Genomic DNA, 17,443 nt, shown 5'->3' on the forward strand with positions numbered 1-17,443 from the left:
TATCATAGTCATCTTTTTGAAATTTAAATGCTGTTGCAGTAGATTTCTTTAGTGTCCTCCCACACAGTCATTTTAAATCCAATGGCTGTTTAAGAAAGCAATTGGTATTGTGTTCTTAGCTTTCACGTTGCCAGGATTTGCTGTCTAAGAAAATGCCTGCCAGCTGCCCATTGTCATTCAGAATTGTCCTCCCAATATATAGGAGAAAAATATTTTAAAGGGAAAGCAATTCTAAATGCTCCTTGTCAAAAAACTTATGAATCACAATTATTTTTCCCAGCAAAATTATGTTTGCCCTTACAAGGAAATCATCAATTGAATATCTGTGTCAGCTATTTCTTTACTCGCACTGTATCGATGTCTTAGTCTTTCTTACCAGTGCTGACTAAGCTACATTGAAATTGCTCCACCATTAGAAATGTAAAGTCTTACACTGACTTCAGCACAAATAACCCTGCAGGGCAGCATTCTGTCTTGTATAGCAGGGGACCTGGCTCTATCCCCTTTACAAAGCTTTTGGAAGCTTCTATGCGCAATTTGTGCCAGCAACTCAGTCTGGGTGTAGAAGACAGAAACAGCATCTTTCATTAGTCCACACTGTCCCAGAAGGCACACAGGCCAGCCCAGTCCAGTCGAATTGAGCCTAACCAGGGAATATTTAAAAAAAATAAAAATGTAGCTTAGTTTTAAAACAAAAACAACCTCCAAAACCTGAGGATATTACAGGGTACTGCTCGGGTCGTCCTTTGATTCTGAAGGAAAAAAAGCACTCCACCTGGAAGCTACCATCAATTATAGAGGCATTTACACAGGGAAATAGCAATTGGCCCGATAAACTGGCTGTCAGAAAATCGTGTTTCCTCAATGTGGGCTAAAGAAGCTGCACTTAGGGGAGGTGGTCCGGGAGGTGGGGAGGGGCGATGAAGGGGTTGTGTTTCGCATAGGATCAGGAAATCAAGCACATAAATTTTCACTTTCAAATCCACCCGCGTTCTTTTTCGTAGGAAATCTATCTGCATTAAAATAAATAAAAATAAAAGCAGCTACAAAAAAAAAAAAAAAGACCCCACGGCAAGATTCAAAAAGGAAATTCCTCTCTCACTCTATGAAAGTTGGTGCGAAGAACATGGGGAAAAAGCACCCCAAAGATGTCTGAAAACTGCCCAGAACGTGTCCCCAGGAAACACCTCCCCCAGTGCAGACACCAGCAGGCACCTCGTGGAAACCCCGCCCTTGAGGGAGGGCACGTTCCAAACAAATTTACCCACATAAATACAAAATTTTAAAATTGCCTTTTTAACCGGAGTAGTTTTTTTCTTTTTAATCGGATCCGGGTGCCTCCTACAGCACGGTCAGGCACATCTGCTGTAACGCAGCAAAGGTGGAAAAGGAGAAACTGCTGTGGGTCCCATTGCCGCAACAATTTCCAGTCCATGGTGTAATGCCAGGCACAGGCCTGGGGCAGAAAAGAGGATCTTAAAATAACCGGCATAAAAAATTAACACTGAACTTTTTTTTTTTAAATTTATGGAGGCTTGAAATGTTGTGCTCCCAGGGCCTATCTGCAGGGCATGCTTTTATGTTCTTAGGAGGCTTTCAAACATCTTTCAATGCACAGGCTGCTTTTAGGATTTTAAAAGAACCCTTGTGACCGATTAGCCCCTGGGGGGGGAGTCTGGCACACGTCCTAGGGGCACGGACAATCACAAAGAGAGCAGGTGCGGTGTGCGGCCTGGTTTTGACCATGAACACGTCTTTTGGAGTGTGTGGCTGTGGCCTGCTTACTGGTGAGAAATGATGGTGGGTGGCAGCTGCCTGTGATCGCCGGCCAGGATACACTTCTTGGCCTTCAGCAGAGGGATCCAGCAGCTTGCTTCCAATGCCTGAGCGCACTCGTCAATCACCACCAGATCAAAGTAATCTGCAGGGAGTAACTTCAGGGGACCATCATCAGAAGCACCTATCAAGCACCAGGAGAGAAGTGGCAACTTATCAACAGAGCAGAAAAAGACGACGACTGCTAGACCCACACAGCCCGCAGATTTAAGGCATTTTTCCCCATTGACACTTAGTGTGGAATCAAGAATTAAAGGGGTTGAGGAAAAAGGATCGGAAAAAGAACTAGATGGGTGAAGAAGGGATGGTGAAGGGAGAAGGGCGAGAGGATAGTGTGAGTCTAATATCCAGAGTTATCCATCAACATAAACAAACACTATACTATCTGCAAGATTTATATTAAAAGGGACAATTCTTTAACAGATACATATTATATGAAAAAAACAAAAAAGGAAAAATTAAAATAAACACAGAAAAAGCTACTAACAGCAAAATAGGGGCAGATTTTAAAAGCCCTATGCGCGTAAGTCTATGGGGAGCCTGCATATTATTGAGCGTACCCCAGATTGTACTGAGACAGCCTCTAATATCAGTCCTGCTGAAAGAAGATAAATAAATAGTTGGAAAACTTCCTACAACAGAAGGTTGTTTTTATTTAGGAGAAAAGGGGATCTCATGGTCGGCTGAGAAATGCTTTAAAATATCAAGATCTGTGGCATCTATGGGGAGCCCAGATGGCTTTCCCCATTCCCTCCGAGGCCCAGGGAACTTTCCTTCGGCTGGATTTACGCGCGCAGGGGGGGGGGTTACGTGCGCTGGGCCTATTTTCAAAAGGGGCGGGCTGGGAGCGGGACGTAACTTATAAAATAAAGGTCGGGGGGGGGGGGGGATTTAGGTAGGGCTGGGGGGTGGGGCCCGAAGGAAAGTTCCCTGTGGCCTCGGAGGGAACGGGGAAAGCCATCTGGGCTCCCCATAGATGCACAGATCTTGATATTTTAAAGCATTTCTCAGCCGACCATGAGATCCCATCTTCTCCTAAATAAAAAACAACCTTCTGATGTAGGAAGTTTTCCAACCATTTGCTTACCTTCTTTCAGCAGGACCGATATTAGAGGCTGTCTCAGTACAATCTGTGGGACAGAAAAGAACCCTAAATTACATTGGCCTCCGCCTCACCTACAGAATTTTAACAAGTACATTGCTGGGATTGTTTGGGAAATTTTATTTTTACTCTCCATTAATCTCGCTTGTAAATTCCCCACCCTGTTCCTTAGAAAACCGGCCTGGATGCCTACAGATTCCATGGAGGGGAAGTTTCCTTTGGTCTCAATATTCAAACATATCCATCTATGTAAGTTAGCCAGATAAAACGTATTTAGTCCTACTTATCCGGCTAAATCGTTTTTTAATATTGGGCTGAGACTAAACCTCATGGTGCCCTCCTTCTAGCAGCAAGAGTTGCTTCATTCCCACCTGGGACCCAAATGCACCATCTCCATGACCATATCAAAGTCCTGCTGCATATGAGGCTCCCGTGTAAACTCCTTTCAGGACTGAGTTTGCATGCTTGTCTTTAGGCAGATGATATACGTTTTTGTTTTTTTTAACCTTCCACTGCTGACATCAATACATCACTTGGTTTACTTTCTATCTGCCTGACCTCGATAAAAAGCTGGTTCAGACTCTCACTAAATTGATCAAAAACAGAGATTATTTATTTGTTAGGATTCCAGAAATGTCATTCCATCTTTGTTTGCTGTTCAAAGGTCACACAATTCCAACCGTGAAACAGCAAGAAACCTGAGGATCATAATCAAATCAGATCTTTCTTTTAAAGCTCATGTTAAAATAACAGTGCAAAAATCATTTTGGAAGTTGAGAATATTGTGCAGACTGAAGCCTTATCTTGATCCACCTGGTTTTCAATCTGTTCTACAGGCATTAGTAATATCCAGCAATGAGAACTGCAATTCAGTATACTTGGGCCTATCTCATTACGCCTTGAACGGCCTTCAAATAACTCAAAATTTGGCTGCCAAAATCTTGACTGGGACTACCAAGTTCGACCATATTACTCCAGGGCTAAGCTCTCTGCATTGGTTGCCAGTTGAGCAACAAATTCATTATAAAATCCTTATAATGATGCCCAGTAACTTGAGCGATGATGCTCCATTCTGTACCAGTTCCTTGTTAAAAATTAACTGTCCGACCAGATGTTTAAGATCAGAGGGACAATGTCTTCTTGATGTTCCCAATCATTGGTCCATTAAGCTTTCAGAATCATGGGAGAGGCTTTTCGCAGTCGCAAGACCAATGTTGTGGAAACAGCTCCCTATTATGTTACATAAGCAGGTTTGTAACAAAACATTTAAAAAGCACCTGAAGGCCTACCTATTTAAGCAAGTGTTTTATTTCGCTCAATAGGCTGATATCTCTCTGATGGCAGTCGATATTGCCAGATAGCTAATTTAGATATACCAGTTGTTTAACGTAATGTATTGTCTTTCGATGAATGGTTTCATTGTAAGCTGCTTAGGACTTTGGATAATTTGTTAAAATATAATAAAATAAATGAGCCTCGAACCCTAGTCTCCCATAGTACATCACAGAGTTTTGCATGCCAGCCCTTTAGCCAGTTTATATGACATAGAGTACCAGTGAGTAACAGAACATGTGACATACAGTATGGCAGCTCTGCTACATGATAGACTCAGAAGTAAATGCAATCTGTTCAATCTCATGGAGTTGTAATGACAAAAAAAACACAACAAAACAATATGCTAATAACCAACCTGTATTCGTTGCAAGAATTACGTTAGCATGCTTGAGGATCTCTCTCATGGCAAACTCCTCTCTTTCCTTCAGCTCTTTCCTTAGTAACTTGATCTCAGATCGATAATGGCCTTTTTCTCCTTTTTCCTTAGTCTTTTTAATTTTTACCTGAATGGTGAAATATTTTGTAGTTAAACAATACAAATGGCACATGTGTATAGGCACATCTCCAGCGATACAGGTAAGTCCCCGTTCTAGCCAGCCCTAATGATTGTTGCAGTCTTGCTGTCCAAAGATAGGACAATATTTCTGAGACACTTTGATAAGGCACAAGTTTTCTTTGCTAAGATTCAGATTTATTTTGGTTCTACACTATATTATACTACAATGTAGCTCATTTAAATACATATTATCAAGTTAACGGTCACTCTGGGCAGTTTTATGGTGACACTGGTTCATCAGATTATTTTTTAAACCTTGCCAGGCAGATATGTTGAATCAAAACAATGCTATGCAGCAAGCTTAACAGAAAGTTTGTGAAGTCAGTGATGGATAGACAGGTTCTCTCCAGATATTTAGTGAAAGATCTGAAATGTCTATATTACAGAGGTTTGATCCTGGTTATGGGACGTCTGGGAAGAAGTACCTTGGATGGAAATTCATATTTTAAGAAGAATATTTCATAAAGGGATTCTGCATGGTCACACTATATAGATGGCTGATTTGTTGGCCTAGGGGCAGTTCTGTGCACTGCCATGCAAGAGACTCGTTAGATTCCAAGACCCAGCTCTGGCACCCCAGGCCTGCTGGTTAGTTGGAAGAAACCCTCTCCTTTCACACGATCACATGACACCACAAAACTCAGTTTAACAACCTTCCTCTGGTTTTGAACATGGGCTATGATTTCCCATACAGAGGTCACTTTTAAATGGTCACCAGGGCTGGTGGCACTCACTTTTGAAAAATCACTTTCTACCACCCAAATACCCACAATAGCCTGTGTAACTTTAACACCTCGCTTTCACAACTTTTCTCTCTGTCACACCAATCATACACAGCACTTCCTTTCCACAGGCAGAGAAACCTTTTCCGTTGCAAACAAATCAGCAGAACCAGGGGTCATGATTTAAAACTCCAGGGAGGAAGACTCAGAACCGATGTCAGGAAGTATTTCTTCACGGAGAGGGTGGTGGATGCCTGGAATGCCCTTCCGGAGGAAGTGGTGAAGACCAAAACTGTGAAGGATTTCAAAGGGGCGTGGGATAAACACTGTGGATCCATAAAGTCTAGAGGATGTGAATGAAGAGAAGAGGCAAGGGGGTGGCTTGCTTGCGGGAATGACGGCTACTACCTGGAGATTAATATCCTTATTCAATAAACATACACACAGTTAATGCGACTCCAATATTGCTCTATGCTTCAACAGCAAGAGGAAATGTGGAAAAAAGGATTTGCATCCACAAAAAAGCAGGGGAGTAGCTTGCTTGTTACGGCGGTTACTACCCCAAATCAAATAAGCCTGATACTTTACTTTCAATGCACATCCAGCATAGCTCTCTCCTTCAACGGCAGGGAAAATGAAGAAAAGATTTATATTCAGCATCAACCAACAAGGAATGAATTACATAGTCTGGGTAAACAGATAAGCATAGGAGTAGCTGGCTTGTTACGGCGCTTACTACCCCCGAATCAATTAAGCCTGATACTTCACTTGCAATGCACATCCAACATAGCTCTCTGCTTCAACGGCAGAGAGAATGAAGAAAAGATGATTTATATCAGCATCAACCAACAAGGAATGAATTACATAGTCTGGGTAAACAAATAAGCATGGGTGTAGCTTGCTTGTTACGGTGGCTACTACCCCGAATCATTTAAGCATGATACTTGACTTGGAATAAGTATCCAGCACAGCTCACTGCTTCAGCAACAGAGGGAATTAAGTAAAGAGGATTTTTATTCAGACAACCAACAATGGCTGAATTGCACATGCAGGGTAAACAAACGGAGTAGCTTGCTTATTATGGTGGTTACAACCCCAAACCAATTAGCTAGATACTTCACTTAGATGCAGCTCCAGCACTGCTGTCTGCATCGATGGTGGGGGTTGAAGGGAATTGGAACCAAAAACTTACCAATAAGGGCCCTGACCTCAGCGGTCAGAGTAACAGATTATGAAAACAAATAGGTGTGAAAGCTTGCTGGGCAGACTGGATGGGCCGTTTGGTCTTCTTCTGCCGTCACTTCTATGTTTCTATATGTGTACCTTGACTTCTCAAATACACAATGTATCTATGCAATTATGAACTACCAAGACACATACAGTACCACAATACTGGTCAGCTACATTACCGCACATCACTCACCCACAAGTATTGCTCATATTCTTTTAACTATAAATCACAAAGCACTGTACACTTATTTTACTCACACTGTTCCGGCACCTCCCAGGTCTGGCGCACACATCACATAATCAGCTGCCAACACAAGAAAACTAGGATGTGTGAGCTGATTTCACAGCCACCTAGCAGCCTCTGAAAGATGGTTGGGTACTTAATGTACATGTGTTTGGCTCAGCAAATGGGCATTCAAATAAATGATTCTTGGGTCCCATGCTAAATCTGAACGAGCTAAATATGTGAGAGATCTTCTAGTGAGTCCTAGCCAAGGGGGACAGGAGACACAAATGACACGGGCCATTTTTCTAAGCTCAGATGTGTCTGCTCTTTTGGACATGCCACACTTTCTCGTGTTCCTCTAGGACACCAAGCATATCGTGTTGAAGCTGATAATGTTATGATTCCTGCCCACGGAGTTTCCCCTGCAAGCAGGCCTCTTACCTCCGTTTTGCTGCTGCCTTCCCGATGCGGCTGGAAGCCGCTATCGGTCCGTCCACCTTCCACCACGCGGCCAGGAGGCCGCTGTTACTGCCGTTGCCCGGACTGCGGCGAAAGTGATCCTCTTCGCGGCATGGTGCCACCCCCGGACTTCCTCTTGCGGCTCGGACGCCACCGCCATCTTTGGGGCCTGCCCTGAGGCCCAGCTCGTGCCTTGCATGGCTCAGCATCTCTGCAGCAGCATGGCCACTCTCCAAGGTCCTGCCCCCTTCCTAAGGGGCAGGCCCATGTCTTCTTCCCCTTCTTAAAGGGGCAGCATAGGTGGGGTGGTCCTGGCCCCACTGGAAGTCAGCTCCACCTGGTTTCCTGTCTCAGCTTTTCTTGCACTCCTATGTTGCCTTGCATTGGAGTTCTTCGCTCCTGGAAGTCTCATCTTCCAGCGCTCCGTCAGGTCTTCGTTCTTTGTTGGAGCTCCATGTCTCGTCTTGCTTCCTGAGTCTTTGTTGCTTCCTGTGGTTTCCTGATGTTCCATGACTTCATGTTTCGAGGTTCCTAGTCCAGGCTTCTTGATGTTTCACTTCCTGATGTTCCGAGGTTTCGCTCCTCCTCCGCTTGTTTCGAGTCCTCTTGACCCTCCAGCTCCTTTGGTTCTCCAGAGGACACCTTTTTGGAGTAATCCGTCTCGTCGGTTCCTGTTTTCGTCATTGGAGTTTCGTCTCAGCTGGATTTCCTTCCTGCGCTTGTCCCGCTCTCCGCGTGGTCCGTGACCAGCCTCTCTAGGCTGTATAGGGCACGCTGTGGGACAGGGTGTTCCGTGACCAGCCCGTTGGGTCCGCCCATGTCGGTGGGCTGTGAAAGGCGCCCTGAGAGACAGTGCCAATGTCCGAACCTTCCAAGCTTCTCGTCTCGTCCAGAATCTTCCAAGTTCCTCGTCTCGTCGAGAGCCTTCTAAGCTCCTCGTCTACATCAGAGTCTTCTCGTCCATGTCTTGAGTCTTCTGTGTCACAAGGCCTCTGTCTGCCCTCAACCTCAGTCCGGCCTGCTGCTTCTTGCCGATACCCAGCGGCAGGTCCGAAAGGGCTGGGAACGGTCGGAGGACTGTTCAAATACCAACATAGTGTTGTTGGCTTCCACAAGCATGCAGGTCCGGCAGAGGGTCAGACTTTGTCTTCACCCATGCTGGGACACGCCTCGCCAACCCTCGGTACTATCTTGGATTCTTCTGGGATCGTGTCGAGGCCCAAGGGCACACAATCCCCTCAAATCAGATCGCTCTCCTAGTGGTCCCAAACATAACAGAATGCAAGGCCTCTCATGGCCTCCCTTTCATGACAGATAACGTATAACGTGATGCTTAGATGTGTCTAAAACCTCAAGTAAATGGGGCTTACAGGACCAGTTTTAGACACACTGGGGCCCAGGGCAGAAACTAAGGAGTAAATCCAGCCGGTGGCAGGTACCTGAAGCTGTGCCTCAATGATATTACCCAGCTTTGTCAAGGAGCTTCTTTTGGTGCTAAGGCCCCTTGCAATTGCCTGCTTGACTCTGCCCTCCATCTCTAAAACTCATCCTGGGGATTTGTTCAATTTTTTTTTTAGTTTATAGGCCCATGGAGCTGTGTTTTTTTGGAATGAAGGATGTGAGTATTTTTAGTAGACAAAACAATTTACAGCAATTATAGATCAAAGTCTCAAATTTGGGTGAATCAAGACCAGAGAATAGTGGATAAGTGATAGGATACAACATACTTCAAAATTCAGTGGTACTTAAGGAGCCACAGCAGGGCTTCTAAGTCTCTGGAGATATAACATTGTTTTACAAGGCAAAAGTCCTTTATGGAAATAGGCAGTGCTGTCACTTTCTTTATTTTCTTAAGGCCTTAAGGGCCAGATGGTCTAAGCATGTTCCCCAAATTTTGTAACATCCCATCTAATTTAGGCAACAAAAGTGCACTACACTAATTTTCAAAGCAGACTTAACACGTGCAAGTCTGCTTTGGAAAGTTGTACATGCCTACTTTTGAAAATCTAAAAGTATGAACGATTCGTCCAGACTCCTCTCCCAACTCCATCCCCACTCAGCCGGGTAAATTTATGAGCGAACAGGACATACATGCAGACGTTTACCCACATAGCAGGCAAAACATTACTTACAAGGCCATGCCTGTGAATAAAGCACTGTTTTACCTGCCTAAGTCCCTTGGAAAATGGCCCCAAGGAAGGCAATTTTCAGAACGATCCAGCTGGTTGGATCAAAGGCTATGAAGATTGTCCCAGACAGTGCAGCTGCATTTTAGCTATTTAAAAAGTGGCTGACTCAGGAGGTAGGGTTGGACCCCTGGGAGTAAATGTCAGGAGCAAGCAGAACTTTCAAACAGACGTGCCCAGCTCTTCCCGCCTAGCCCCAGCTGCAGAGAGAAGTTACTCTTTGAAAATTCACCAAAACTAGGTGGGTACAAAATTACTTATGTAGCTTGCCGCCCGGCAACTTAGCAAAAATGACTCTCCCAAAAGTAGAAGACATGCTCTTAGAGGTGAACGACTCGTATTTTAAAACGGCCCGATTACGCACATATATGCGTGGGAAAGAGGGGTGGAGTCAGGGACAGGGCCAATATCTTCGTGCGTAAATCCATATTTTTCATCTGGCGGCCGCAGCACGTGGCAGGCTGCTAGCCAGGTAGATTTAATTCTGAAGTCTGTAGAGATCTCTTTTTAGGCCTAAAGCAACTGGGCAAGGGGGTCTGAGTAAACTAGAGTGGGCAAACTGCTGGACTAACTGGTAAAACTGGGATTGCCCTTCATACACGCATGTTTTAAAATCTGCTTACGTGCACATGTTAAAGCCGACAAAGTCCTAAGGAAGATAGCAAAAGGATCATTTTCGTTCCTGTCTGTCTCCAGGAGTCTGGACTGATCCGGGTACGTATAGGGAACATTTCTTCGTGTAACCACTTAAAATCAGGAGCACTCGTACGCACGATGGGTGTATTTTAAATCTTGCACACACAACTGCGTGAAGGATTTAAAATTCGTGAGTATGTGCATTCGCGCATGCAGACGCACATCTACGGTGTCCGTGCACTCGTTTTAAAGCTCCCGTTTAGTATACCTGGCCCTAAATGTTATAAATGTCTGTAAACATTAACAGGACACTGCTTTTCTGGCCAGCTCTGTTCACTCTCATCTTCCAGCACTGTTTGCCATTAACAAACTACACAGACGTATCTCATTTTTGTGCAGTATGCATAACTCGATTATACTGAAAAGGAAAAGTACGTACAAGTGCTTCGTCGATATCCTTTCTAATATCGATCACTATCTGGGTGTCGTCGCTGTGGGCCAGCACCGCATCCAGGGAATGATGCTGCACAGAATCTAAGAGACGGGCAGGGTGACCCAAACGGAGGATCTTCTCTTTGTTCGCTGCCAGGCATTCGACCAGATTATCCACAGCGACATTAGAGGGAGCGCAGCACAGAACCTGAGAAATGGAAGGTGTGTTAATTTTCGATCCTCTTTCAATGTGCCCATACTTTCAAAACTGAAACATGGTATATGGGGGGTTTCTTGGGGGATTTTTTTAGGCATGCTTTACAGCAGGGGTGCTCAAACCAGTCTTTGGGACCCTCCCCACACCAGCCAGTCGAGTTTTTAGGATATCCCTAATGAATATGCATGAGAAACATTTGCATACATAAGGGGGGTAGTGCATGCAAATACATCTCATGCATATTCATTAGAGATATCCTGAAAACCCGACTGGCTGGGGAGGTCCCCAAGGAACGGGATAAGTACTTCTGCTTTACAGGAAAAGCTTTATGTGGACATCAATTTCTAACCATATCCGTTTTCAACTGAAGCGCATACATTTTGAACAGTGGGCACTCAAGCTCCATGGCACTGGAAAAAAAAAAATCAGCGTGCATGCCAATGATAGTGAATAAAGCAAGATGGCATCTGTTCCTGCATCTGAATCCACATACGCGTGTATTTTCCCCCTGTTCATGGAATTTACATATGTAAAGTGAACAGCAATGGACAGTAATGCATGTAAATTGAAACAGGATATAGACAGAAATCGGTAAGGGCGGACACACGAACACATTCCATTTCTCAAACACACACATACACACACCCAAACATACATAAGAACATAAGAACATGCCATACTGGGTCAGACCAAGGGTCCATCAAGCCCAGCATCCTGTTTCCAACGGTGGCCAATCCAGGCCATAAGAACCTGGCAAGTACCCAAAAACTAAGTCTATTCCATGTTACTGTTGCTAGTAATAGCGGTGGTTATTATCTAAGTCAACTTAATTAATAGCAGGTAATGGACTTCTACTCCAAGAACTTATCCAATCCTTTTTTAAACACAGCTATACTAACTGTTTCACTTACACAAACAGATATCATCTATTTCACACATAATAACATATCACCCTCACACGCAAGCAAACGCAAGCTTTCACTCAAACACACACAAAGCATCAGTTTCACTAGCTTCATGATTTTGACGCAATTGCAACATCGCTCTCCACTTCAATGGCGGGGGTAAAAGAGGAACTGGACTTTTATTGTCCGGGGTAGTGATATGCAGACATTAGGGAAAAAGCACAGGACTGCTTCTATGGCCAAGCTCAAAAGCAAAGCACATTCGAGCAGCATTGTCTGAATTATCAAAGCTGCTCGCATGGAGTGGCAGTTACTACCCTTAACGTGAGGCTTGGGGGTGACCTGCATGGAGCGGAAGTTACTACCATAAGAAACTTGCTGGGCAGACTGGATGGACCATTTGATCTTTTTCTGCCGTCATTACTATGTTATAAACACACACATAGTCACTTCCCTAACACATGCTGCCTCCTTTTCTTACACCCGCAGTCACTCCCTTTTTGACACACACATCTGCACACCCACACAGATACCATTTCACACGCCGGACTGCATACCTGTCATCAGCACGCATAAGCGTTCTGAGGTGGGAGCCAACATTTATGCACATAAATCTCTATTTTAAATCCAGTGGGCCACGCATATTTACTTCTGCTCTTGACAAGGTGTAAGTCTGGAGAAATCTCTTTTTAGGCCTAAAACGACCGGGTGAAGGGTCCAGGTCAACTGGGGTGAGTGCAGACTGAAGAACCAGAGGGGTCTGGATGACTTCAAGATAAACTGGGCACACTGGTGGACTAACTGGTAAAACTGGAATTGCCCTTCACACACGCATGTTTTAAAATCTGCTTACATGCATGTGTTAAAGCTGACAAAGTCCTAAGGAACATACATGAATTATGCTTGTATAATCACTTAAAATTAGGAGCACACATTCATGCACTTGGTGTATTTTAAATCATATGCGCGTAACTGCATGCACGATTTAAAATTCTTGTATATGCATGCTTGCATACGCATTTGTTTTAAAGTTACTGTCTAAGGATGTTAAGGGCAGGTGGTTAGTAATGTTGACTAATCTTTAACAATGCATTATGAGAAGGCAATTATAGGACAATGCAGAAATTGAGCGTGTTTTATGAGTAACATGTGGATTTTATTATACTTTATGACATATATATTCTTGTTTATTTATGTATGGTTTTATTATGCTTTAGAATCTGTTCACCATTTTATTGTGGTGTTAGCATTATTGTGTGTTTTTATTGTGTTTTGTTTTTCTTTTACATTATGGATGTTGCTGATGTAATATGCCCAGAATCGAAGATAGGGGCACTTAGAGAAGATAAGGCCATCGCGAAAAGATTAAATGATTTCTTTGCTTCGGTGTTTACTGAAGAGGATGTTGGGGAGGTACCCGTAATGGAGAAGGTTTTCATGGGTAATGATTCAGATGGACTGAATCAAATCACGGTGAACCTAGAAGATGTGGTAGGCCTGATTGACAAACTGAAGAGTAGTAAATCACCTGGACCGGATGGTATACACCCCAGAGTTCTGAAGGAACTAAAAAATGAAATTTCAGACCTATTAGTAAAAATTTGTAACTTATCATTAAAATCATCCATTGTACCTGAAGACTGGAGGATAGCAAATGTAACCCCAATATTTAAAAAGGGCTCCAGGGGCGATCCGGGAAACTACAGACCGGTTAGCCTGACTTCAGTGCCAGGAAAAATAGTGGAAAGTGTTCTAAACATCAAAATCACAGAACATATAGAAAGACATGGTTTAATGGAACAAAGTCAGCATGGCTTTACCCAGGGCAAGTCTTGCCTCACAAATCTGCTTCACTTTTTTGAAGGAGTTAATAAACATGTGGATAAAGGTGAACCGGTAGATATAGTATACTTGGATTTTCAGAAGGTGTTTGACAAAGTTCCTCATGAGAGGCTTCTAGGAAAAGTAAAAAGTCATGGGATAGGTGGCGATGTCCTTTCGTGGATTGCAAACTGGCTAAAAGACAGGAAACAGAGAGTAGGATTAAATGGGCAATTTTCTCAGTGGAAGGGAGTGGACAGTGGAGTGCCTCAGGGATCTGTATTGGGACCCTTACTGTTCAATATATTTATAAATGATCTGGAAAGAAATACGACGAGTGAGATAATCAAATTTGCAGATGACACAAAATTGTGCAGAGTAGTTAAATCACAAGCAGATTGTGATAAATTGCAGGAAGACCTTGTGAGACTGGAAAATTGGGCATCCAAATGGCAGATGAAATTTAATGTGGATAAGTGCAAGGTGATGCATATAGGGAAAAATAACCCATGCTATAATTACACGATGTTGGGTTCCATATTAGGTGTTACAACCCAAGAAAGAGATCTAGGTGTCATAGTGGATAACACATTGAAATTGTCGGTTCAGTGTGCTGCGGCAGTCAAAAAAGCAAACAGAATGTTGGGAATTATTAGAAAAGGAATGATGAATAAAACGGAAAATGTCATAATGCCTCTGTATCGCTCCATGGTGAGACCGCACCTTGAATACTGTGTACAATTCTGGTCGCCGCATCTCAAAAAAGATATAATTGCGATGCAGAAGGTACAGAGAAGGGCTACCAAAATGATAAGGGGAATGGAACAACTCCCCTATGAGGAAAGACTAAAGAGGTTAGGACTTTTTAGCTTGGAGAAGAGACGACTGAGGGGGGATATGATAGAGGTGTTTAAAATCATGAGAGGTCTAGAACGGGTAGATGTGAATCGGTTATTTACTCTTTCGGATAGTAGAAAGACTAGGGGGCACTCCATGAAGTTAGCATGGGGCACATTTAAAACTAATCGGAGAAAGTTCTTTTTTACTCAACGCACAATTAAACTCTGGAATTTGTTGCCAGAGCATGTGGTTCGTGCAGTTAGTATAGCTGTGTTTAAAAAAGGATTGGATAAGTTCTTGGAGGAGAAGTCCATTACCTGCTATTAAGTTCACTTAGAGAATAGCCACTGCCATTAGCAATGGTTACATGGAATAGACTTAGTTTTTGGGTACTTGCCAGGTTCTTATGGCCTGGATTGGCCACTGTTGGAAACAGGATGCTGGGCTTGATGGACCCTTGGTCTGTCCCAGTATGGCATGTTCTTATGTTCTTATGTTCTTATTTAAAATAGATCAAATAAATGAAAACACAAAAAGCCATCCTTTCACACAAGGAGCCATCCACAAATGCTGCCTCTCACATGCACACACAAAATGGTCTCACTCGCGGTCACAAACGCAGTGCACAAACGCAAGCCTCCCTACATTTTGAAAATTTGGGCTTTGGAAATTTTGTACTCCATGGAGTACGCACCTTGCCCATCTTGTTTTAATCTGACATAAGAATAAAAGTATTACATTCGAAAGCAGTTCACTGTTTAAAATCTTATAATCTTAAATGAGCAGTTCATCCGAGCCGACACTAAAGTCTGCCCTCTCATTTCCCTACAGTGCTCATGGGTTTTCCGATAAGCTGAGGAAGGATCCAGAAGATCACTGCAGTTCCAATTTATTAAAATGTTCTGGATTAGACTGAAGTTCCGGGCAAAATATGCAAAAAGCCTGTTTGCTTACATAGTTTAGAAATAGCGCCCAGTGGTTTAATTTCCTTCAAATTCTATAAGGAAAAAATTTCAGGGTGAAGTAAATGGGCAAAGAAAATATTTTCGCAAGCCAGTAATGCGGGAATTTTACCTGCTTCTTAAACTGAGCATTTTGTGACGGAAACCCAGCTTTGTTTCCTGAGCCTGGCTTCAGCTTCATGGCCAGCCAGGACCCCCCCATCCCGCAAGGCAGCGAGTTCCAGCCCTCATGCAACAGTGAGAGCTGATGGCAAGGCAGCGAGTTCCAGCCCTCATGCAACAGTGAGAGCTGATGGCAAGGCAGCGAGTTCCAGCCCTCATGCAACAGTGAGAGCTGATGGCAAGGGCAGCGAGTTCCAGCCCTCATGCAACAGTGAGAGCTGATGGCAAGGCAGCGAGTACCAGCCCTCATGCAACAGTGAGAGCTGATGGCAAGGCAGCGAGTTCCAGCCCTCATGCAACAGTGAGAGCTGATGGCAAGGCAGCGAGTTCCAGCCCTCATGCAACAGTGAGAGCTGATGGCAAGGCAGCGAGTTCCAGCCCTCATGCAACAGTGAGAGCTGATGGCAAGGCAGCGAGTACCAGCCCTCATGCAACAGTGAGAGCTGATGGCAAGGCAGCGAGTTCCAGCCCTCATGCAACAGTGAGAGCTGATGGCAAGGCAGCGAGTTCCAGCCCTCATGCAACAGTGAGAGCTGATGGCAAGGCAGCGAGTTCCAGCCCTCATGCAACAGTGAGAGCTGATGGCAAGGCAGCGAGTTCCAGCCCTCATGCAACAGTGAGAGCTGATGGCAAGGCAGCGAGTTCCAGCCCTCATGCAACAGTGAGAGCTGATGGCAAGGCAGCGAGTTCCAGCCCTCATGCAACAGTGAGAGCTGATGGCAAGGCAGCGAGTTCCAGCCCTCATGCAACAGTGAGAGCTGATGGCAAGGCAGCGAGTTCCAGCCCTCATGCAACAGTGAGAGCTGATGGCTGGCTCAAGGACGCATCTGTACCACACTCTGGAGGGAATGGTCCTGGCCTCTCAGGCCAGAGGAGAGTTGCTGCTATGCCTGGACTAGATAGGAAAGGAGTTGTAAATAGGAGAAAAATCCCCAAGGAAAGCTGTGAATGGCTGGACTAGATAGGAAAGGAGTTATAAATAGGAGAAAAATCCCCAAGGAAAGCTGTGAACGACTGGAGTAGATGGGAAAGGAGTTGTAAATAGGAGAAAAATCCCCAAGGAAAGCTGTGAATGGCTGGACTAGATAGGAAAGGAGTTGTAAATAGGAGAAAAATCCCCAAGGAAAACTGTGAACGACTGGAGTAGATGGGAAAGGAGTTGTAAATAGGAGAAAAATCCCCAAGGATAGCTGTGAATGAAAGCTCATGCCACTGTAGTCCTAATAGGGGTCAGTTCTGGGTAAACAGGCAGCCCAAACAGGAGCAGAGCCAAGCTGCCAGGTCAAAAACAATCCCCAAATCTTTATATTTTGGGCACAAATTCCACACTACCTTTTGCAGAATTTTTTTTTCCTATGGATTTTTTTTTTACCCTTTAAGGAGCTGTAAGAAAGTAAATCCTTGGGCAAACTATGCACTATTTCAAAATTGTGCAAGCAAACTATCTTGCAGGCTTTTCTCTGCCTCTTATAATCGGCCTATATGTTACCGCTCTTCTAAACCCATGGGAAGCACTGATGCCGTGCTTCTTCTCAGCCAGTGGTTAGGCTGCTTTATGGCAGTCCAAAAGCTAGAACAGCTCAGCTGCAAGCAGGCAGCACTGTGTGAGACAGCAGGAAGAAAGATGAGCTTCTAATAGAAGAGATCCTGGATTTTTGACTCTCTTTTCTACCCTGCCACAGAAAAACCCATGGGCACAGGCTCCAAGAGAGGAGAAAACAGCTCTACTGCCTCTTCAGTAGTGACATAAAAATGTTTGCCACCAACTGAGGTATCAGAATTAGTTCACCAGCAATGCTTTCAGGGCTCAAAGTAA

General features: G+C 44.1%; 1 protein-coding gene across 1 annotated transcript in view; it reads right to left on the reverse strand.

The window, feature by feature from the left end:
* IGHMBP2 (immunoglobulin mu DNA binding protein 2) overlaps positions 1-17,443 on the reverse strand; it is an 89,568-nt gene that overhangs the window by 51,477 nt on the left and 20,648 nt on the right. The window contains exons 6-8 of the mRNA XM_029582233.1: positions 10,728-10,928; positions 4,629-4,776; positions 1,786-1,960 (exon numbers count right to left, since the gene is read on the reverse strand). Coding sequence (XP_029438093.1) covers positions 1,786-1,960; positions 4,629-4,776; positions 10,728-10,928 — 524 coding nt within the window. The remainder of the gene's footprint in view (positions 1-1,785; positions 1,961-4,628; positions 4,777-10,727; positions 10,929-17,443) is intronic.

Source organism: Rhinatrema bivittatum, chromosome 17 (assembly GCF_901001135.1).
Source record: "Rhinatrema bivittatum chromosome 17, aRhiBiv1.1, whole genome shotgun sequence".
In the NCBI taxonomy this organism is placed as follows: Eukaryota; Metazoa; Chordata; class Amphibia; order Gymnophiona; family Rhinatrematidae; genus Rhinatrema; species Rhinatrema bivittatum.